Below are 23,872 nucleotides of genomic sequence, written 5' to 3'. Positions count from 1 at the left end.
TTTCTTGTTTCTGTAAACAGGACGAGGAGCTGGAGGAGTACAGTTTGAGAAACAGAGGGTTATGTCTTATCCCAATGGAGCACGCTTGTGCCAGTGTCATACCTAAGTCCAATATCAAAAGTAAAACAAATAGTAGCAATAGTCGCAAGTGAAATCAGTGGAGAGGAGTTTCAAAACCATAATTTACAACTTCAAGCAAAAAAATTATAACAACACAGAAGCAGTGGAAAAAATAAAGGTTTTCATTAAGATCCTCAAGGAGCAAGCTTCCGTTACAAAGTTCTAAAACAATTAGATAAGTTTCACATCCTCTACATGGTTCAGTAAGGTAAAAACTCCAGAACCCCAACCCTTTCTAAACGGTCTCATTCCTTGGAACTCAACTCTTGTTATACTTTCCTTGTCGAAATTGTAGTAGTAAACATAATAAAGATCGGATGAAGTTGTGGGGGACAAAAAAATTTTCATTTGTGGCAGTCACTCCTTTAAAGAATAAGACCTCCCCTGCAACTACATCCTTCCAAACAGGAGGCAATTTGTAAATACGGCTGGACCACTCATGTTTCTCAGGATCTTCTAGAATCCACATCTCAAAACTTGCACTTGTTCCACTAATAGCATGGGGGTTAGGTTGCGCCCTTAGTGAAGCCAATTTACCTTTGTAATTTACCAGAGTTGCACCTTCCTCTACCGCTCCCTGAATGGCTTTAATGGAGCTGTACTTCTCGGATCTGACATCAAAGCAAACTAGAATATGACCATTATTGGAACCCCAAGCACCGTAGTACAAAACACCGTCAATGCATATGCACTTTGGCCCTGGATAATAATGGGGTACGCTACATTCAATCATCCTCCAAGTCAGGTTCCTAGTTCCTTTTAATGTAAGAACTTGATGCACATCTCTACCATCTACCATGGCCATTGCCAACACCTTGTGTTGTTTCTCAATCGGATCATACAAAAAAAAGCTCTTTGCAGTTCTCTTCATTTTCTTCATTTTAGGTATTTTGGGTAAAGTAACGGACTGTCCCGTGCTAGGGTTACATATCACCAACACATCCTCTGGGGTCTTCCTTCCTTTTGAGATCCGTTCATCGGTTATACAGACATAGCCATTGACAGAACTAGATACAGCATCCACACGCTCAAAGGGGAAACTCATATGATGATCCGACACAGCCTCATCAGGGTTTTTAGGCTGAGGTGAAGAGAGGAAGATCAACTCACTCTCTTTCTGGCAGGCGAACAGTAGCTGAGGTTGAGCCAAAGATTTGGTCAAGAACAACTCCATGAAGTCAGAACGGCCAAGGGCGGAGGCCCACCGCTTTGATACACAATTCGTAATAGACTTTTTTTTTTTTTTTTTGAAAGAATGTTAAATTTATTCAAGTCAAAAAAAAACTTTTTTACATCAGGTGTAACATTGTTTTATTTTTGCAATAAGAAAAAAAATATTGAAGATCAAAATCAACTTAATCTCTTGCTAACTTCTTGTGGCAAACCAAGCCATTAGGGCTCTCTGAAATCGCAATAGACTTTAACGGCAACCTCGAGAATATCTCGATGACGAGATCGGTTGGCATCTTCGATAGTAATTCGTCAGCACTAAGTCGTGAGCTGCGTCTACGGATGGTTTGAGGATCCTCAGGGACGTTGCGACGCCGTGATTTCATGGCGGAGAGAGACGCTTGCTTCATCAAACCCTAGGACAGTTGGGTAAAATGAAAATGAACTTACCGGACTGTGTAAAGGTACACTTTGGTCGTTTTGGTTTTGACTTTTGATTGAAACGACGCACATGATATTAGATTGCGTGTGGTTTGGTTTATTAAAAACGGCGAAACGTTTTTGACTGTTTCACCGGACTTGTATCAACACCGTTACATGCTAATGAAGGAAAGTTAGCTATATTTCTCCAATGGTTTTGTAACAAAACTTTTGCATCTCTCCTTGTGCCTGCTTATTACAGTTATTTGACTGATCCAAAACGCATAACTAAGGACATTAAAGTTCAAATGATGTAAGTATAGAACTCAATGAGAACATAGTTTCAGGTCTTTGATTGATCCAAAACGCATACATATATGTGGTATATATAAATGTTGCAGTTATTTACTATCCAACAGATATACAATCAAGGAACAAAGTTGTCGCCGTTTGTTTGACAAGTATATGCATTATATATATAACCATATGATGTCATATAAAGCCTTTTGCTTTTCATAGAGAATCTTCGAACAAGAAACAATCAGTGTTGAAGTCTGAATCTATGCCTTCTCTTCCCCTGAACTCACAAAGTCCGACGGCATTTTCTATAGAGAAATCATTCATCAAACCAAAGTCATCTTCTAAAAATGTTTTGGACTTACGAGTCATGACAAGCTTTTTAGGTGTTTTTTTTTCCTCTCTGCTTATCTCTACACTCTCTTCTGTAGCTTCAATAGGTACCACCTTTGAAGATATTTCGCTCGAGTTTCTCAACCTTGATGGCAAACTTTTGTTCCTCTTCAAACGGTTCTTGATGGGTGGTTGGTCGCTGCTGATTGTCTGTTTCAGTTCTGGAATCTGTGTTAGTCTTGAGTTTGATCCAGGCCGACCATTGAACATGAGTTTTCTCTTACACCCTTCTTTGAGATCTAGCTTTCTCGTATGAAGCTGTGCCCTCATTGATCTTGGAGAGGTACTAGCACTTTTGGACCCTATATATTTTTTTCTCTGAGGAGACATGGAGAAATGCTTCATTATATCATCTGTTGTCCAATCAAACTTCTGCTCCAATGGCCAGAAAAGCGGCTCCACAACATTCCTTCTCTTTGAACCTCCAATCTCCGCAACTTTCTCTAAAGCTGATGCTAGTATGGTTATAGGAGGAGTAGATGGCCCAAGAGTTGAGATAACCTGTGAAGGAGACGCATCTGATTCTAGTGAGAAGGTAACTTTCTTTTCTTCATGACTCTGCGAAGTCAACTCAGGATTCACATATCTGTTGAAACTAGATGTCTCTTCACAAGTCTTGTTGTTGTTTTCAGGTAAACGTGAAGAACACGGCTTTGCAGAATCTGTTCCAACATATTTTCCATCTTTTCGTATGTTCTCTGAAGAATATTTTGCATCCTTTGAACTTTTCTGGTGATGATGATGATTGTCTTTGGTGTCTTCTTGATTTTTAGCAGCGTTTGATAACCAAGAGACGATGCTTTCGTCGAGTGAGAAGTGAAACGAGACAGATACTTTACGTTCCCCAAAAAGAGAGCTAGAAGAATCAGAAGTCAACCAAATGGAATCGATGTCTTCAATCTGTTGTTTCCTGGACTCATCGATCTTTTCACGTCTTCTTTGAGGAGAGACACATGCAGATTTGGTCCTCTTTGTCTTTTTTGCTGTGACATCAGGAAGAGCCTTTTTCCCCTGACGCAGCCTCATGGATTCATAGCTAGCACCTGTTGATCTAGACCGAGGAAAAACTGGTTTCGGATCATTTGTTGTTGTGTTCTGTTTTTTCTTGGTGGAGAAAGTTGATGTAATCCTCTTCATCAAACCTTTAGATCCATCTCTCCCACCAGCAAAACTCATGTTGTAGGTTTCAGATTTTACTCATTCAATCTTCACAACCAAATACAAAGCTTTTTTTTCTTTTGTTTTACTGTCAAAAGAATGAAGTTCTGAAGTAATCAAACTCTTAATGTGTTTATGTTTTTTTTGTCTATTCATAATATTAACATATTAAGCTTGTGATTAGAGAAACAGAAACGGCAAATGCAGGAAAGATTCATGCCGTTTTCTGAATAAAAAAGAAAAAGAAAGAAAATGTCAATTACTTGAAAGATGATATATGATTTTTTTTTTGGGAAAATTGCTTTTTTAGAGCAAAAAAATGGTAACTATGTCCATTTATACTAATCTATACTACTTTATGTCCCATTAGACTAATTTTTTTCAAAATGGCAGTAATGCCCTTAAAATTGTAATTTTTTATTCCTTTTTCGTTTTTTTTTATTTTTTTGTTCCTTTTTCGTTTTTTTTGTTTTTTAAAAAAAAAATCGATTTTTTTTTTCAAAATATAAAAGTGAATATTCCCAAATATTTTGTTTCCATATTTTTAGGAACTGATTTCTTATCCGTAGAATACAACTAATATGTAGAAATCGGTTTCTACAGTTTTTTAGAATTATAGTAATGTTTAGATTTTGATTTCTACATGTTTTAGATTTATAGTAAATCTGTAGAAGTCGGTTTCTACGTGTTTTAGATTTATATTAATGTGTAGATTTTGATTTCTAAAGATTTTAGAACGATAGGTTAAGTGCGGAATGTGTATTCTAAATATTTTTAGAATACTCCTATTTATGTAGATCACGTATTCTAAACATTGTAGATTCAATGAAAAAAGTGGATTTCGTTTTCTACTTCGTAGAATGTCATTTCTACTTTATTTAGAACATAATATGAAATTTATAATTTTAAATTTTTTATTACTGGAAAAAATATCACTAAGTTCATATAGGTATATTATCAAAAGTTACTATTTTTCCAATTTTTTTTTGTTTGTAAAACTATTTATTAAATTTATTTTCAAAAATATTAAAGGGTATTATAGGAAAATATGACACAAAATATAGATTAGTCTAAAGGGACATAATTACCATTTTTTTGCTCTAAAAAAAACAGTTTTCCCTTTTTTTTTTTTTTTAAGAATATTCTTTAAACATTCTTGATACGTTGATGTAATAGGAATGATGTTGACATTAAAAATCATCCAACCATTTTTATCAAAGGCTTTGCTCTTTTCATTACAATTAATTAAAAGTGACATACATTATTAAACATTGTGGTATCATGTAGCCTGTAGGGGAGTAGACCTGGTTATGTGTACCTAAGCTCCCTTCCGACTATAGCCACTGAAACTAAATGTTTTTGGTAATCAATAATGTGAATTCTTTCTTACACAAACACTTATAAAAGCCAGCCAGTTACTTGGTCTATAAGATATTTGCAAGAGATCAACACATTCTATATTATCTTGGCAAATAACAAGATATCAATAACAATTGTCTCTGCTTAGAGTGGTCAGAAACATACACATTATATCTCTCTGACTCACTTGAAAACACAAAACCAAATATTTCAGGAAAAGGGAAACAGCAAGATGTAGCAAATCTTTAATATAAGGGAAACGATTATTCTGCTAAAACATTCCAAGAAGAAGGGAAACCATCTCTATGCAAACTCATTTCAGAGATTCCCAAACTTGTACCAATAGATACACAATTATTGAAATAAAACTGTCTCCAATGCAGATGTTTTTTTTTTTGAAAATACCAGGAGGTTCGGAGCCGAATTCCTTAATCTACAGTGCAGATGTTGTTATAGTCTCGACCTGTAAAGGCTTTTTCTTTTTCATAGAGCATCTTCAAACAAGAAACCATCAGTGTTGAAGTCTGAATCAATGCCTTCTCTTCCCCTGAACTCGCAAAGCCCCACCGCATTTTCTATAGAGAAATCATTCATCAAGGCAAAGTCATCTTCTATGAAAGTCCTGGACCTGCGTGTCATGATAAGCTTCTTAGGTGTTTTTTTGCACATCTCTACACTCTCTTCAGCAGCTTGAACATGTACCTCCTCCCTCGAGTTTCTCTTCAAACTTGCTGGCAAACTATTGTTCCTCTTCAAACTCTTCATGATGGGTTGTTGTTGTTGGTTCCTGCTCATCTTGGTTTTCTTATTACCGATTGTCCTCGCTTGTTTTGGACTTGTTCCAGGACCATTGAACATGAGTTTTCTCTTACATCCTTCTTTGAGAACCAGCTTTCTTGTCTGAAGCTGTGCCCTCATTGATCTTGGAGAGGTACCATTACTTTTATTTCCCGTTGACTTTTTTCGCCGAGGAGATATGGAGAAATGCTTCAATATATCATCCGGTGTCCAATCAAACTTCTGCTCATACGGCCAGAAGAGCGGCTCCGCAACGGAGCCGCTCTTGGAATCACCAGTCTCTGCAGCTTTCTCCAAAGACATCTCTGATTCTAAAGAGAAGCTAACTTTCTTGTCTTCTTGTAAAGTCAACTCAGGACTCGCATATGACTCTTCACTTGGACAAGTCTTGTTGTTGTTGCTCTCTGAAGAATATTTTGCCTTCTTTGAACTTTTCTGATGACTCTCTTCGGTGGAGATGGTGTCATCTTGATTCTTAGCAGCATTTGATAACCAAGAGACAACCCTTTCGTCGAGCGAGAAATGAAACGAGACAGAGACTCTGCGTTGCCCTAGAAGAGAGCTGGAAGAAGCGCAATCCGAAGACAGCCAAACGGAATCGCTGTCATCAAAACATCTCAGCTTGGTGAACTGTTTCCCGGATCCATCGATCTTTTGACGCCTCGGCTGAGGAGAGACACCAGCAGATTTGGTTCTCTTTGTGTTAACATCTGGAAGAGCCCTTTTCCCCTGACCATGAAATAGCCTCATGGATTCATAGTTTGAACCAGTTGATCTGGACCGAGGAAGTAGTGGTTTGGGATCATTTGTTGTGTTCTTGTTTTTCTTAGTGGAGAAAGTTGATGTAACCCTCTTCATGAAACCTTTAGATCCATCTCTCCCACCTGCAAAACTCATTTTGCAGGTTTTCAATTTTTACTCATTCAATCTTCACAACCAAATACAAAGCATTTTTTGGTTTTTTGTTTACTTTGAAAAGAATGAAGTTATGAAGTAATCAAACGCACTGTGTTTATATTCTGTTTTTTTCATTTGTATCTAATCATAACATAAACATATTAATTGTGTGATTAGAGATTAAAAAAAATACAGAGACGGCAAATGCAGGAAAGATTCATGCCATTCTCTCTCAATTAAAAAAAACAAGAAAATGTCAACAATTTGAAAGTGATATAAGTATGTTTTTAATAAAGATTTATACTCTTTAAACGTTCTTGATACGTTGATGTAATAAGAATGAACTAGGTGACGACCCGCGCCTTGCGCGGGGTGAAAGCTATATAATTTTTTTTTTTTGTATTTTGTACCTGGTTTACAGATTTTAATTTTATTTTATTTGTAATAATAAAACAGTTTTGATCAATTATAAAACATAAAAACGGTAAAAGAAAACGAATTAAAGAACTACATGAATGACCTAAATCCGCAAAACATATAGAATAAGGCCCAAATATATATAAGTCTCTAGGGATGGGCGTCCGGATACTTATTCGAGTTCGGTTGGTGTTTCTGATATTGAAGAAGATGAAACCATAAATTCAAGAGGATGAAACGCCAATGAAACCATAACTCTTGAACTGAAAAGCGATTGCAAAGAGTCTAGGTGATCAAAAGAAAATTTTGGTTGATTGTGTGAAATGATGATGAAATACCTTGGGTGTGACATTATATAGGTAGACCTATGTTAAAAGTAGCACTAAAGTTTCGTATATTGTACATTGTACATTTAATAGAGCAATGATGATTTAATAACCTAAATCTAATATTTACCTTCCTGTAATATATAGAGCAATAATTATTTAGAGAATAAAGTTGTTCAGTAGCACATAAAGAAACAATTTAAGTTTGCTAATCACGCAGACAATCCTCTTAAAAATATTTAGAGTTAATGGTAGACAGGGATGAAATATAGAAATAAGATCTTCCTAATATATTTTATTCGGTGTACCGCAGGAAAATCGTGGACAAGAATCAATTGAGACAAATTACCTTTTGAAGTAACCGGGATTAAACCAATCCATCTTGATATTAATATGTCGCTCCTTATAAAGCGCTCGTGACTTTATTAAAATTTGGTCGGTCCAGTGGCATAAACTGTAAATCTTCTAGTAACTAACGGACATTTTTAAAAAGGGTCTGAGAGCAGCTGAGAGGCTGACACGTCAGATTTGTACTTTAAGTTCATTTTAAAACAATGCTTCCCAATTAATATATAGGGGATTATGTTTACATTAATAAGAATTCTGCAGACACACCAAGCACTAAGTTTGTTGTTTCTTTTATTCTGAGAATTAGAAAGAGTCAAGAGGTAAAAGTCACAGAATCTATACTATTAAAAGGGAATCACTCCTAAAAAATCTACTTAAACAAGATTGTTGGACCATTTCATTAGACTTAACTATTTATTTGGTCTTAACTTATATTTCTCTAACTATATAAATACTTTACATAATTTAAATGAATTCATTTATTATTTTCTCATAATCTATTATATAATTGCTCTAACAATAAATCCATATGAATATATGATAGATTATCTATACTATTAAAAGGGAATCACTCCTAAAAAATCTACTTAAACAAGGTTGTTGGACCATTTCATTAGACTTAATATTTATTTGGTCTTAACTTATATTTCTCTAACTATATAAATACTTTACATAATTTAAATGAATTCATTTATTATTTTCTCATAATCTATTATATAATTGCTCTAAAAATAAATCCATATGAATATATGATAGATTATTCAAATGTGATCATTACCACATATAATTCTATTAATAGTATAAACTTTTAATGGTTTAGTTATGTTTAATAGGTATATAATTTGTATTTTAAAATTTTAAGTACTCATTTGGTCCTTACTTTGGTTTCTATTTTTTCTATGCTCGATTATTTATGAAATTCAGCTTAATTTTGAGTTTTTTTCTCAGTTTGGTACGATTCAGTGCACTCGGGTAAATGTACTCAAACCTATACATTATCTCTTATATAAGAAGAATTTATTTAATTTCAAAAATAAACCCGTGCTTTCTAAGCGCGGGTCAAAATCTAGTATATATTATAACCCTAAGGAAAGCAATGTGTGGCCGTGCAACAATAAAGTAAGATGCTTATCTTTACTATGAACCAAAACGAGATACGTGAATTTCTCAGAGATAGCAACGTGTTGAACGGCGATGTCTATGCATATGGAAATGTAAAGAGAGCGCTGGAGAGAAACTGAGAATTAATCCAAGTGACGCAAATACGTTCTTTAGATTCTCTTCTCACAGTTCAAACTTTCTAATTAAGGAAACATACATCGCCCCGACCCGTCCACGGCTAATAGGCCATCCACGCCCGTTCTCTCGGTCTGTGGGCTCCATCCCGTCTGACGGCCGGTCCGTTAATTTTTCAAAGGCTTGAAATCAATGTTTATTGACCCTGCAATCACCACCTGACCTTTTCTCATGTTTTGACCTCACTCGCATGCTATCGCGAATCACTTTCCGATAAGTCACTTATCCTTCCGCTACTCCAACTCAAGCACGTTTAACTCTAAAGTTCTTTTTGGATGTGCTCTGAATAAATTAAGTCAACTTTGGTGACATAAATAGCCAAATCAATTATCTTAAGTCTTTCCATATAGAAATTTTTACCCTCAGAGACACATTTTGTCTTCTCAATATCACTAAAAGACACATTGTGATACAACACACTTTCTTATGTTAGAATTACTAATATAACCCTTAACTAGAGTCATCTTCACTTAGATAGAAATCCTACCCAACTAAACCAATCTAGTTAACCAAAACCAAACAGATTTCTTATCTTTTACTTTTTACAAACCCTCCGTTTACCTTATCTTTTTTTTATTTTTCACGGTTCTTGTTAATCTTCTCTTTCTCTCGGATACGCCGACGAACCCGATGAACCCTAATCCTGTCTCTTTCATTTTCTGACTCTCTTCTCCGATTACGCTTCTCTGTTTAACCCAATCATCGTGAGTTCCATTTCTCGACCCAAATGTTCTTGAGCTTTGCGGTCCAAATCAAACTTCCCCAGACCTTTCTCTTTGATTTTATGATTCTTCTCGAGGTTCAGTCCCGTAGAAACGATGGCGGTGGACGTGGAGGGCATGGTGGAAGAAGTGGTGGATACCACAGTGGAGGCGGTGGTGGTTGTGGAGGCAATGGTGGAAGACGTGAGTATGGATACAATGGTGGTGGTTGGTGGAAGTGGCTGCCGAATCTTCATCCACAAAATCTTGAACATAAGACCCCATCCACAAGATCTTCATCCACAAAACCTTGATTCATGTGTTCACATTTTTCAGTGTCCATAATTTTACCATCCACAATGTGTATGTTCATATCTAACTCGTCAACAACTTTTCGTTTCCACAAACACTTGACATGCAAGGTGCAATTTCTGCTTCAAAATCGAACCATTTTAGCTTTGTTTTGTTTCTAAGGATATATCTCAACTTTCGTCTCTTTGTTCTAAAATTAGCAAAGAAGGGAGAAAAATAGTTTATTCCCTGTCAACTGTTCACCGTAACCACAACCATTGCGTCCATACATATCCATCCATAAGTATCTGTTAAGTGTCCACGTTTCTTGGGTCCATATTCTTTATGTCCATAAATTTTCTATTGATTGTGCTCAATGACTTTTCAGATTTACTTAACTTTTCTACTATATTTATGTACATATAACAAGTAAAAAGATAATTAAACAGATTTTAGTTTGCTTGTCCATAATTCTTGTTTCTACAACTCATTTGTAATTTACGTGTTCACAACTCATTAATCCACCTTTTTTTTATATCCACAATATAGATGTCCATATTTCATTTGTCTACAAATGCTTAATCCAAAAATCTGAGTTTACAACTATTTTTACTTTTTAGTTTTTTTCATTTATTTCAACCAGAAAAAATATTTGGTTTGGTTCTTTAAAGGGAACATCTTTTTCTCATTCATGTTGGTTAACAAGCTGAGGGTATTTTTGTCCACCACAAAGACACCTGTACCAACAATGTGTGTCATATCCATTATGTGTCTTTGAGCGTAAACAAAAGACACAAAGTGTCTCTGAATGTAAACGTCTCTTCTATATATCACAACTCGGTATATTACAATATCAGCCAGTGAAAAATTCAAGAATCAATCGTATGTAATGTTTTCCCCGTATTAGTTTCGTAAAATCTTGAACAATTTTAAATTTTACGCGGGAGTGCCTAACTTGTAAATTGATGTAAACTCGTTTAAACGAAACTTTGGGCCGGGCCTTGAGCTTAAGTCACTTTCACATTTGTTGTCGCCCGGTTTATTAGTAAATTGATCGAAATCAAAAATAATTTTAATTGAACCGGTATCTATCTCCACAGTCTGAGATGGATCGCGCAGAGAAACTAAAAAGAAGAGAAAGGGTGGAATCGAGAAAGCGAAGATGGGAGGAGGAATGGAGACGAACAAGAACAAGTTCATAGAGGATTGGGGATCCGCCAGGGAGAATCTCGAGCATAACTTCCGCTGGACACGTCGCAACTTCGCTCTCATCGGAATCTTCGGCATCGCTCTCCCCATCCTCGTCTACAAGGGCGTCGTCAAAGATTTCGTCAGTTCAATCCCTCTCTTCATTTCTCTCAGTCTCACTCGATTCCTATGAATATGATAGATTATCAGATCAGTTATTCTGGTGGAAAATGCAACAATCTTCATCTGTTAGATGATGATGGTTCGGTTACTGTGATTTGATTGCTCCTCTTGAAGCCTCCATGTTTTTAGCTAAAACACGTTAATTGCTCCATGTTGAATTTATGAACTATGAGCTCTTGAATATGGATTGGTGCAAGGGACACACTTATGTGATTCCTTGTTAGTTGGAGTTTTCAATGACGATTAATACGAATAAGTATATATATGTGTCACTAGTTGCCACATGATATCTTGTGTTTCACACAGTCAGGCTAACATACTCACAACTTGAATTGTTTGACAGCATATGCAAGACGAAGATGCAGGCAGACCACATAGAAAGTTCCTATAAGGTTCTTTGCAACACCACTCTCTGCACTGTCAAACTATCAAGAAGCTGGTGCTAGAACCCTGTTTTCTGTAGTTTATTCAGAATAAAAGAAGGAACGTCTGAAGGATTATATTTTCTGTTTCAAAATGTTCATTATAAACATTTTGCATTCTTGTTGGCAAATAAAAACACTTAACTTTGCCATTTTGACATTACTTTTGACCTCAATTTAGCATATGCTATTATCGTTTTGTAGATCTGCTTGCTTAGATCTTAAACACCATGATGAAAGAGGAACAAGATCATACTTTGAATCTTCAAAATTTAACGCTCATGGATGTCCAAGTAACTCTTAATAATCCCAGTCTTACAGATGATGAGTTAAATTTCTATCTTTTTCACTGGTTTGATAAAAGGTTTGTTAAATTTAGGAAGTTTATATTTTAGTATGCCAATATATCATTGTTTAGCAGATTGCAAATATTTGGTAGTTTTTCCAGTATACTATTTCATCATTGTTTTCACAAACTTTCCAAGTATCTAACAAACTTATGAGAAAAAAAAAACAAATTTATTGATATAATTAGTCTGTAAATTCTGTTTTAGTTAAACTGGTTCAACAAGACATGGATTTAGAAAATAGTCTTACAAGTCCTCTTGAGATCAGGACAAACCCATCCATAGTCAAAACTAAAAGGAAAGGGGGAACCAATGTTTAATCAATTTTGATACTAGATATACAATAAAACAATTTTTGAAATTATGATTAAATATATAATTTGAGCAAAAAAAAATTAGATGGATTATTCTGATTATGCATATAATTTATCATAGTTGATAGACGAACATATATTTAATTATATATATACTTTAGAAAGGGTGATGTTTGGATCATCCCTTATCTTAAGACGCATGGAAAATGGCGGGAGTAACGGCAAGAAAGTTAACAGATTTTTGAAAAGGAAAACATAACCAAACAGACTGTCATGAACCAAATATAGAAAGAAGTCTCCATCCATCCAATCTTTTAGGACTTTCCTCTTTCTTTCAAACAAGCAACAAATAAACATAGAAAACACGAAACACACAAGAATATCACAAGAATAAGACAGAAGCCCCTAAGAAAAAGATTTAGATAAACAAAAAAAGTAAAAAATAACAAAAGAAACTTGAGCACAAAAGCTTCTCTCTTCCTTCCCATGGGGTGCATTTGAATAAATCTCCTCCTTGAAAAAATCGCTTGATCGATTGTACATTCATCGATCATTCGTGGTTTTTTGGATATTAGTTCCAAACAAAACCCAAGAAACAAAAATCCCATGGGAAGCTGTGTTTCGTCGCCATTGAAAGGTTCTCCCTTTGGGAAGAGACCTGCAAGAAGGCGAAACAACAGTAGTAGCACCAAAACATCCTCTAACCCTAAAACCGATACTTCTTCGACAAGTACTCTTTCCCGGAGATTGATTTTCCAGCCACCGAGCCGTGTTCTACCCGAGCCCATTGGTGATGGAATCTTCCTCAAGTATGAGCTCGGGAAAGAACTAGGCCGTGGTGAGTTTGGTGTCACTCATGAATGTATTGAGATCAGTACTCGAGAAAGGTATATTCTTTTTTTTTTTAATACATGTTGTGGTTTCGGACCTGGCAGATATTGAATATGAATCTTGAAAGTTTGTCTTTTTTTGCAAAAACTGTTTTGTTTTGTTTTGTTTGATTTCATGGAGCAAATATGAGCAGGTTTGCGTGTAAGAGGATATCAAAGGAGAAGCTAAGGACGGAGATAGACGTTGAGGATGTGAGAAGAGAGGTTGAGATCATGAGATCTTTACCAAAACATGCAAACATTGTTAGCTTTAAGGAAGCTTTTGAGGACAAAGACGCGGTTTATCTTGTCATGGAGATTTGTGAAGGAGGTGAGCTTTTTGACCGTATTGTCTCTCGAGGTCATTACACTGAACGCGCCGCTGCATCCGTCGCTAAAACCATTCTTGAAGTTGTCAAGGTGTGTGAAAAAAATTCAAATCTCCTTTGTATCTTTTGTTTTTTTCCCGCCTTTATTGTTGTTTTCTTGTGTCTCAAGGTATGTCATGAACATGGAGTGATCCATAGAGATCTTAAGCCTGAGAACTTTCTCTTTTCTAACGAAACCGAGACTGCACAACTCAAAGCTATTGACTTTGGTCTCTCCATTTTCTTCAAACCAGGTACTAAAACCACATCTCCATAGTATTACATCACAAACAGTTTTTGAGAAAAAATTATGCTTTAAACGGATGGTTATTGCAGCCCAGCGGTTCAATGAGATTGTGGGGAGTCCTTATTACATGGCACCAGAGGTTTTGAGAAGAAACTACGGTCCGGAGATCGATGTTTGGAGCGCTGGTGTTATACTCTACATCTTGCTTTGTGGTGTGCCTCCCTTTTGGGCAGAGACTGAGGAAGGAATAGCTCATGCAATTGTGAGAGGGAACATCGATTTTGAGAGAGATCCGTGGCCAAAAGTCTCACGTGAAGCCAAAGAACTCGTTAAGAACATGCTTGATGCTAATCCTTATAGCAGACTCACGGTTCAAGAAGTCCTTGGTAACTTCATTATAATAATACCATTTCATTATCTATATAAAACGATCAATAAACGACATTAGTTGATGGAAAAACTATGTATTACAGAACATCCATGGATCCAGAACGCAGAGAGAGCACCAAATGTGAATCTTGGAGATGGCGTGAGGACCAAGATTCAACAGTTCTTGTTGATGAACAGGTTCAAGAAGAAAGTCCTCAGGGTATATACAGTTTCTTGATTAATTTTACTTTTACTACTCTATAAATTTTGTAACTGATCCTTCAAATTTTTACAGGTAGTAGCTGACAATCTACCAAACGAGGAGATAGAATCGATAATACAAATGTTTCAGACAATGGACACTGATAAGAACGGACACTTGACTTTTGAGGAGCTAAGAGATGGTCTGAAGAAGATTGGACAAGTTTGTCCCGATGGCGACGTGAAGATGCTTATGGATGCAGCTGATACAGATGGAAACGGGACGTTGAGCTGTGAAGAGTTTGTGACACTAGCCATACACTTGAAGAGAATGGGTTGTGATGAGCATTTGCAGCAAGCATTCAAGTATTTTGACAAGAACGGTAACGGGTCTATTGAGCTAGATGAGCTCAAAGAAGCTCTATTCGATGATGATAAGCTAGGCCATGGTGGTGACCAGTGGATCAAAGATATCTTCTTTGACGTTGACCTCAACAAGGTAAATGAAACATAATCACACTTAACCGATTCATGTGAGGTTCCTAACATGTTTGGTTGGTGACAGGATGGGAGGATAAGCTTTGATGAGTTTAGGGCCATGATGAAATCAGGAACAGACTGGAAGATGGCGTCTAGGCAGTACTCAAGGGCGTTGTTAAATGCTTTGAGCATAAAGATGTTCAAAGAAGATGTTGGGGACAATGGTCCCAAGTCTTATTCCATGGAGTTCCCTTTAGCAAGGAAGAAAGCTAAGCTACTTGATGCTCCCAAGAACAAATCAATGGAGCTTGTTCATTCCAAAACCTATAGACCATCAGGTCTAAGAAACTAAAGAAGAAAGAATGATCTTTCGATTTTCTTTTTATTGTGTTTGTTTTTGGTGCTACAAGTCACAAAGAAAATGTGCTTAAATTTGAGAACAATGGAGAATAAAAAAAATCAAAAGAGAGAATAGAAAAAAATCATTCAATTTATTAAGTTTTAGTAGCATCAATAATGGTGTCATTTGTAAACTTTTTTGAGCTGCAACAAGTAGAAAACTCTTGTATCAAATTTGGATATAAAGTTGTAACAATTAAACAGCTAACAATTTCTTGAGATGTAACTTGAATATAGTATTGCAAACATATAGGATCAGGAAAAGCCAAACACAAAGCATGTACCATTTGCTTCTTTTTTCTTTAAAACCAGACGCAAGAGTTCACTAGGTTTGGTTTCACAGAAGTTGCCATAGCAGAGCAGATGACAGAAGTGAAGTTACAACGTGTGTAAAGATAACACATACACATTCTTTTACACTATACATAAGAAGGAACCGTATCACAAACCCTACAAATCAAACCCTCACACCCACATGAGAGACGAACTAGAGCTTCACTTTGATCATCTGCATTCTCCAAATGTCTGAAGAAACTGCTGGATGTAATGTTAAGACTGTTAGTGAATCTCAGCAAAACGACGTCACTGCAACCTTGGGCCAGAGAAACATCAAGCCCGAATATTCAACAAGGCCCATGTGGGTTCAACGGTCTTCTGCTGTACCGGCAAAAGAAGACAAAACCTCATCAAAGCAAACAGAGGAAGCTCGTACGGTCACAGCAGAAGGAATCAAGCTGGCAAACAGTTTTGAAGCCCTTGATTCTACAATGCCTCTGGGATCTTGACACCTGTGTCACTGTTAGGGTTTTAGCTCTAGTGGTATAAATAGAAGTGACTAGTGCAATGTAAACCCTGAAGCCAGAATAATAAAAATGATATTCATGTTCTTGACTACCTTTGTTTAAAAGATCTCTCCTTTTCTATATGGTATCAGAGCCATGGACAATCTATCTGTGGTTCATCTTTCGGTTCCCACTTTGAGCATCAAAAACTGTGTCACCGTCACACTTACTGAGACAAACTATATCCTTTGGAAATCCCAGTTTGAATCTTTTCTTTCTGCGCAACGCTTCCTCAGTTTTGTCACAGGCGAACTTCCCATACCCACACAGTTTCTTACGGTTCCAGGAATCAACAACACCAACACCCAAACCCCAAACCCTGACTATCACACTTGGAAACAAATAGATCAGGTTATCAAATCTTGGCTCCTTGGCTCCTTCTCTGAAGATCTACTCAGTCTGACTATCGATTGCGACACCTCACGCGATGTCTGGCTCGCTCTTGCAAAGCACTTTACGAGAGTGTCTTCCTCAAGACTGTTTGAACTTCAGAGGAAGCTTCAGACCATAACCAAGGGGGAGAAAGCTATGTCTGACTATCTGAAGGATATTAAAGCTATCTGTGACCAGCTTACCTCAGTCGGGAGTCCTGTAGATGAAAGGATGAAGATCTTTGCAGCACTTCATGGTCTCGGTAGAGAGTACGAGCCCATCAAAACGACCATTGAAAGCGCAATAGACACTCTTCCTTCTACTTTCGAAGACATTGTTCCTAAGTTAGTTGGCTTCGACGACAGACTTCAAGCTTACACTGATGCTAGTATATCCCCTCATCTGGCTTTCAACCTCACTAGATCTAACAACAATTACTACCGAGGTAGAGGAAACAACCGTTACAACAACAGGGGAAGAGGTTACTCCACCCGTGGACGTGGGTTTCCTCAACAGATCTCCTCCAACTCCTCTGCTGTTTTTAGCTCTACTGTGGTGTGTCAGATATGTGGAAAAGCTGGACACCCGGCTATTAGATGCTGGCATCGTTTCAACAACAGCTACCAATATGATGAGGCTACTACTGCTCTTGCTGCGATGAGAATTACGGATGTCACAGAGCAGTCTAAGCATGACTGGTACGCAGATTCTGGAGCGACCTCACATGTTACCAGCTCCCCGCTTCATCTCAGTCATTCCCAACCCTATCATGGCAACGATACGATCATGGTAGGCAATGGTGAGTTCTTACCAATCACACACACAGGCAGTACTAGCATAGCTTCAACATCAGGTAACATACCTCTCAATGATGTTCTTGTATGCCCTGACATTGCTAAATCTCTTATGTCTGTGTCTAAGCTTACAAAAGACTATCCATGTTCCTTTGAATTTGACTGTGATGGTGTTCGGGTGAATGATAAGGCAACAAGGAAGCTACTAGTCCCAGGCAGCAATCGTGATGGTCTCTACAGGGTTGAAACTCCAGGGTTGCAAGTGCTGTATTCGTCTCGTCAGTGTTCTGCATCAGATGAAGTGTGGCACATGCGTCTTGGACATCCACAACCTCAAGTTCTCAAGCTTCTCTCTGCAAATAAAGCTATAACTATTAGTAGATCGTCAAATAAACTCTGTGAGTCATGTCGACTAGCAAAGAGTACTAGATTGCCTTTCTATGATTCTACATTTGTTGCTACTAAGCCTCTTGAGAGAGTTCACTGTGATCTCTGGGGCCCTTCTCCTATTGTATCTTTTCAAGGATTTCGGTACTATGTGGTCTTTATTGATAACTACTCAAGGTTCTGTTGGTTTTATCCTCTCAAGCTGAAATCAGATTTCTTTGCTATCTTTCAACTGTTCCAGAAACTTGTTGAAAATCAGTTCAGTCATAAAATTACCTCTTTTCAATGCGATGGAGGTGGAGAGTTTGTAAACAAGGCATTCCAAACTCATCTGCAACAACATGGAATCCGCCAACTTATCTCCTGTCCTCACACTCCCCAGCAAAACGGCCTTGCTGAGAGGAAACATAGACATTTGGTTGAGATTGGCTTGGCGTTGATGTTCCAGAGCAGAATGCCTCAACAGTATTGGGTGGAAGCCTTTGCAACAGCGCATTTTCTGAGCAATCTCCTACCTACATCAACACTACCGGATCACTCATCTCCTTATGAAAGATTATTTGGAAAAAGGCCTGATTATACCTCTCTAAGGACGTTCGGTTGTGCTTGTTTTCCTACACTCCGTGATTACGCTGCTCACAAGTTTGATCCACGGTCTCTTAAATGTGTCTTCTTGGGGTACAGTAACACTCACAAGGGCTATCGATGTTTGTATCCTCCAACAGGGAGAGTCTACATCAACCGGCATGTGATATTTGATGAAAGTTCTTTTCCTTATGCAGGCTTGTATAGTCATCTGCATTCCAAAGCTAAAACGCCTCTCTACTATGCGTGGCAGCAAGGTTTTACAACTTCAGAGGTGCCTATAAGCAAGCCTCCAAGTTCTCAAGCACCTATGTCCTATTCCGGTCCTTCACTAGTTCTTCAACAACCACTTCTACAGACTCCCGTGCTTCTACCTATGCCTATCACACAGTCAATACCTACAGCTTCTGTTTCAGATGGATTTGTTTTCAACGAAACTGATTTCCCACCCCTTGCTCCTACAATTTCCTCCACCATTTCACCTCAGCCTACCCTTGTCCCACAAACCATCTCTTCACTTTCCATTCCAGCTACGCCTGCAGCCTCTGCACCGGTCGCACCTGCCAGACCTATTCCCGTTAACAATCATCCTATGATTACACGGGCAAAACAAGGAATAGTAAAACCAAACTCAAGATACGTGCTAATGTCACATAAGGTCTCCTATCCTACTCCTACAACAGTGGCTGCTGCACTCAAAGATGAAGGCTGGACAGATGCTATGAAAGAAGAAATAGTGAACTGCAAGGAAACGAAAACATTCACTTTGGTTCCTAGAACGTCAGACATGCATGTCCTAGGACATCTATGGGTATATCGATCTAAACTAAATGCAGATGGCACCTTAAAGAAGAAAAGAGCTCGTATTGTAGCTAAGGGCAATCACCAAGAGGAAGGAGTTGATTACTTCGAAACTTACAGCCCAGTAGTCCGTACAGCGACCGTTCGTCTTGTTCTGCATCTGGCTACAATCATGAAGTGGAATCTGAGACAGATGGACGTTCAAAACGCTTTTCTCCATGGCGATCTCACTGAAACTGTTTACATGACACAGCCGGCAGGTTTTGTGAGCAAAGAGCACCCTGATCATGTTTGGCATCTTCACAAGTCTCTCTATGGACTGAAACAATCGCCGCGTGCCTGGTTTGACAAATTCAGCTCCTTTCTTCTGGAATTTGGCTTTGTCTGCAGCTATAAAGATCCCTCTCTGTTCATCTATTCTTGCGGAAAGGATGTTATCTTACTATTGCTTTACGTTGACGACATGGTGATTACTGGGAATGATTCAGCAGTCATGAATACGTTCCTCACAGATATCAAATCTCAGTTTCGGATGAAAGACTTGGGGCAGCTACATTACTTCTTGGGTATACAAGCACACTTTCATTCTGGGGGACTGTTCCTTTCTCAACAATCCTATGCAGAAGATCTGCTAGCAGTAGCATCAATGCAGGACTGCACACCGATGCCTACTCCTCTCCCTACACAGCCAAACAGAGTTTCAGATCAGGATGAAGTGTTCTCAAATCCAACTTTCTTTCGAAGTATAGCAGGAAAGTTGCAATACCTTACTCTCACTCGGCCGGATATCCAATTCGCTGTGAATTATGTCTGTCAGAAAATGCACAGGCCGTCAGTCTCAGATTTTTATCTGCTTAAACGCATCTTGCGCTATGTCAAAGGAACAGCAACAATGGGAATTACCTTCAACAAAGATACAGACTCCATTCTCCGCGCCTACAGTGATAGCGATTGGAATGGATGTAAAGAAACGAGTCGATCCACTGGTGGCTACTGCACGTTTCTTGGGAATAATCTGATCTCTTGGTCGTCTCGGAAGCAACCAACTATCTCTAAGAGCTCCACGGAAGCTGAGTATCGTTCCCTTTCGGAAACTGCATCTGAGATTACTTGGATCAGCCACGTTCTCCGGGAGCTTGGTGTTCCTCTTCCTGTGACGCCGGAGCTCTTTTGTGATAATTTGTCTGCTGTTTTGCTCTCGGCGAATCCGACATTCCACTCTAAAACCAAACACTTCACCAGAGATCATCACTATGTGCGTGAGAGAGTGGCTCTTGGATCGCTAATCGTCAAACACATTCCTGGTCAGCAACAGATTGCTGATATTTTCACTAAGTCTCTACCGATCACTGCGTTTCAGAGACTAAGGTTCAACCTCGGTGTCGTCGTTCCTCCTTCACCGAGTTTGCGGGGGACTGTTAGTGAATCTCAACAAAACGACGTCACTGCAACCTTGGGCCAGAGAAACATCAAGCCCGAATATTCAACAAGGCCCATGTGGGTTCAACGGTCTTCTGCTGTACCGGCAAAAGAAGACAAAACCTCATCAAAGCAAACAGAGGAAGCTCGTACGGTCACAGCAGAAGGAATCAAGCTGGCAAACAGTTTTGAAGCCCTTGATTCTACAATGCCTCTGGGATCTTGACACCTGTGTCACTGTTAGGGTTTTAGCTCTAGTGGTATAAATAGAAGTGACTAGTGCAATGTAAACCCTGAAGCCAGAATAATAAAAATGATATTCATGTTCTTGACTACCTTTGTTTAAAAGATCTCTCCTTTTCTATAAAGACCAATTCGGGTTTTATACCTTAACGAGGACGTGAGGATAATATATTATCAGTTGTCATCTTGGTTTCTGCTGGATCTGGAACTGCCTTTGCCTTTACCTCTTGTTTTGCTACTGCAAGCTGTTGATTTAGAGCTCGTTGATTTGCTGCTGCAAGCTGCGTGCGAGTCTACATCAGCAAGACCGTTCTCCAGAGCTTTCACCAGATTCTCAAAGTAGTTTTTCGTCACACTGTTAGAATACAAATAAACTAGAAGCACAGGTTTAGCTTCCTCAAAAACGTCAAAGAGTCCTTTCCGCTTTTCAATATCATTCCGTTCACAATTCCCATTTCATACATCAAACATTAAACAGTACCAACTTCATTTTTCGTTGACATCTCTATTGATTGGGTTATAGGTTCGCTCCATTATTGAACAGAAGATCTTTAGCATGCATACAATGTGATGCCGAGTTTAAGCAAAGCCTTAAGGAGGTATGGTGTGTAATGGAGATGAATCAGGAGAGACTATGTATGTTTGTGGTTTACAGTTTCAGTAGCTTTTTGTTTAGATTAGGGAGATGATTTGTATTAAGGTTCAAAACACATTAGCATGTCATTACCAAGGAGATTCGTAGGCTCAAGTGCTAAGTTTCTACTTCAAGAATCTGCCAAATCATTTCAATACTTGGAAAGATTCTACAGAAAGTAGAACTCCATTCGCAATATTTTTGGTTAGCAAATATAAAGTACATTAATACAATATTAGCATTAAAAACAAAAAAAAATACTTTTGTTTTTACGAATCTGTGATGATGACTTAAGCCGCAATCCACTCACGGACCTGAGTATCGAGCAAGTCTCCTATGTAATTATAGGTAGCTTCCGATGGATGAATGGAGTCAAAGAACAAAAACTCAGAGTGATTCGGACACGATGGAGAAAAAACATTACACATGAAACTTGTCTCCAAAAACCCTGTTCCACAACATCCTCTCTTCGTCTCTGTAAACCCTGTTTTAAATATAAAAAATTCCACATGAGTGAGATCATAGTGCTCAATACATGAAAACTTGCGGCACAAGAAAATATCGTGTCTATACCGTATTTGCTAGGGTTTTGCATCATGTCAAAAATAGGGTTGTATATATCAGCGTAAAAGATCTTGCTTCCAGTATGTGATGATTGGATCTGAGGTAATAGCTTTTGAAGTTTCTGATTGTATACCACAGAGTCTTTGTTCTCTTGTTCTAAGCAAAACCTAAAGATGTTGCGGAACTTAGCAGTCATTTGAATCGGTAAACAACCAATCGGAGGTAAACCTGCGATCGCAATGTTCCGGGCACCTAAACTATAAAGCTCCTGCACATAGAACACATCGCAAAAGATTAGCAAAACTTTAGGGTTTCACTTATGATTTGAGAACATGTTTGAAGCTTTACCCCGATGAAACCATCAAGCCTCTTAAGTATAAATTCATGGTAACCAGAGATAAAAGGAAACTCAAGACGCCTTGTAGGAATGGTGTAAAAATTCAAGACCATATCGTTAGTCCCTGCGCTTATAACCACCAAAGCGTTGTTTATAATCTCCATAGCTTTCTTGTCTCCCACGATACTCTTAAGACGAGCAATGTAATTCCTGAACATCTTGGGTTGTTCCGAGACGGGAATGGCCTGAGTGGAGAGGCTGGTTAGGTCATCGTAACCCGAACCGGCTGATGCAAAACAGACTCCGGTTACAATCTCTTGGTCGGAGAGGTTTGGTTGTAAGAAAGGAGGAACAAACTGTTTGATGTTGAATTTGCCTGCGAGTATGTCGGGGATTAGTTTCCCGTTTGAGAATCTCCCGTTGGCTTTGTGGTCTGGGAGGTCAATGCCGTAGGGAAAATGTGTAGCTTTGAAGATTGTGTTTAGAGGGTAGTTGTTGTTGCCTGTGTCCACGGTTGAGTCGCCGAAGATTAGAATGGCTGGGAATAGAGGTTTGGTTGTGGCGTTTGCGGCTGCGTTGCAGGACGCGAATAGTGTTGTCGCGAGGAATAGAGTGAGGGCAATGGTTTTAGAAGTCGACATGTTTTTTGGCTGTTTCTTGTGTTTTGGTTGCTTGAAATGTGAATGGTGATCAATTTATAAAGACTTTTGGAGGTTAGTTTTTTTTGTTGGACCTTGCTGGATTTTTTTGATAATTGTGTGAGTTTGTTTTTTTTGGTCATTACAGTGAAAAACAAATGGATAAGTGCTTTGGATTTCATAGTCTAAAATAAGATTCACCTAAAAACAAAATGGTTAAAGAAAATAGTTAAAACCGCTGGTCGAGGGGTTTAACAGTTCATCATAAGGTGTGTAAAGAGAAATAATATCAAATCCATTTGTCTAATCACCCCATTTGTCCATCCATGCATATATCTGTGATTTGTAAGAGGAAGGAATAATATTAAATATAACATTTCTCAAACTATACAAGGTGAGGGAAGTTTAACAATACATATTTGTGAAATACAAAATCACATAAACAACCTAATATAACTTTACTCTAAACACTATATGATGTATTCCCGTCTTAGAAAAATACCTATATAAATACTCTTTCTATTTCCAAATAATTAATGTTTTTTTTTAAATAAAATTTTGAATTTTATAAGTATTTTTTATTAGTTATAATCATATCTATATATTTTTAGTTTAAACTTAATAAAATTGTTCTTCACAAATATATTAATAGTCAAACTTTATTATATTTACCTATTATGTGAAAATAACAAAAGAAAATGTTAATTAGAAACGAATGGATTACTAAATTAAAAGAAATTTTAATAATTTTTTTGGTAAAAAAAAAAAAAAAAAAAAAAAACATTTGGCTTCAGAAATTTTAATAATTTGTTAGTGGTAAACGTTTTCTTGTTACCAACCCACTTACTTCATAGTTTTTCTTTAAGATAAATCCAATA

General features: G+C 37.7%; 6 protein-coding genes across 8 annotated transcripts; 2 read left to right on the top strand and 4 right to left on the bottom strand.

Moving 5' to 3' along the window:
* Positions 1-172: 172 nt before the first annotated feature.
* On the bottom strand, positions 173-1,334 carry LOC103868230 (F-box protein DOR-like). The gene has a single exon (XM_033291067.1). The coding sequence runs from the start codon at positions 1,292-1,294 to the stop codon at positions 380-382; it is 915 nt and encodes a 304-aa protein (XP_033146958.1). The 5' UTR covers positions 1,295-1,334; the 3' UTR covers positions 173-379.
* Positions 173-3,910, bottom strand: LOC103867871. Its single transcript, XM_009145955.3, has one exon. It carries the CDS (start codon positions 3,574-3,576, stop codon positions 2,224-2,226), a length of 1,353 nt encoding a protein of 450 aa, XP_009144203.1. The 5' UTR covers positions 3,577-3,910; the 3' UTR covers positions 173-2,223.
* Positions 3,911-5,150: 1,240 nt separating this feature from the next.
* Positions 5,151-8,163, bottom strand: LOC103867870. Its single transcript, XM_009145953.3, has one exon. The coding sequence runs from the start codon at positions 6,610-6,612 to the stop codon at positions 5,401-5,403; it is 1,212 nt and encodes a 403-aa protein (XP_009144201.1). The 5' UTR covers positions 6,613-8,163; the 3' UTR covers positions 5,151-5,400.
* Positions 8,164-11,061: 2,898 nt separating this feature from the next.
* LOC103867869 lies at positions 11,062-11,987 on the top strand. Its single transcript, XM_009145952.3, has 2 exons — positions 11,062-11,321; positions 11,706-11,987. The coding sequence occupies exons 1-2, from the start codon at positions 11,154-11,156 to the stop codon at positions 11,751-11,753; spliced, it is 216 nt and encodes a 71-aa protein (XP_009144200.1). The 5' UTR covers positions 11,062-11,153; the 3' UTR covers positions 11,754-11,987.
* Positions 11,988-12,300: 313 nt separating this feature from the next.
* On the top strand, positions 12,301-15,610 carry LOC103867868 (calcium-dependent protein kinase 24-like). Of its 2 annotated transcripts, XM_009145951.3 has the most exons (7): positions 12,301-13,332; positions 13,470-13,734; positions 13,813-13,936; positions 14,019-14,315; positions 14,403-14,518; positions 14,594-14,998; positions 15,065-15,610. In XM_009145951.3, exons 1-7 carry the CDS (start codon positions 13,052-13,054, stop codon positions 15,329-15,331), a joined length of 1,755 nt encoding a protein of 584 aa, XP_009144199.1. In that variant the 5' UTR covers positions 12,301-13,051; the 3' UTR covers positions 15,332-15,610. The 2 variants fall into 2 exon arrangements, with proteins under 2 accessions (XP_009144199.1, XP_009144198.1); XM_009145950.3 differs by having other exon boundaries at positions 13,470-13,936.
* Positions 15,611-21,255: 5,645 nt separating this feature from the next.
* Positions 21,256-23,864, bottom strand: LOC103867867 (GDSL esterase/lipase At2g31540-like). Of its 2 annotated transcripts, XM_009145949.3 has the most exons (3): positions 22,368-23,864; positions 22,029-22,287; positions 21,256-21,939 (listed from the first exon to the last, which is right to left on the bottom strand). In XM_009145949.3, exons 1-3 carry the CDS (start codon positions 22,995-22,997, stop codon positions 21,746-21,748), a joined length of 1,083 nt encoding a protein of 360 aa, XP_009144197.1. In that variant the 5' UTR covers positions 22,998-23,864; the 3' UTR covers positions 21,256-21,745. The 2 variants fall into 2 exon arrangements, with proteins under 2 accessions (XP_009144197.1, XP_033147670.1); XM_033291779.1 differs by having other exon boundaries at positions 21,256-22,287.
* Positions 23,865-23,872: the final 8 nt, after the last annotated feature.

Source organism: Brassica rapa, chromosome A05, assembly GCF_000309985.2.
Source record: "Brassica rapa cultivar Chiifu-401-42 chromosome A05, CAAS_Brap_v3.01, whole genome shotgun sequence".
In the NCBI taxonomy this organism is placed as follows: Eukaryota; Viridiplantae; Streptophyta; class Magnoliopsida; order Brassicales; family Brassicaceae; genus Brassica; species Brassica rapa.
This window is presented reverse-complemented; position numbering and strand designations above follow the sequence as displayed.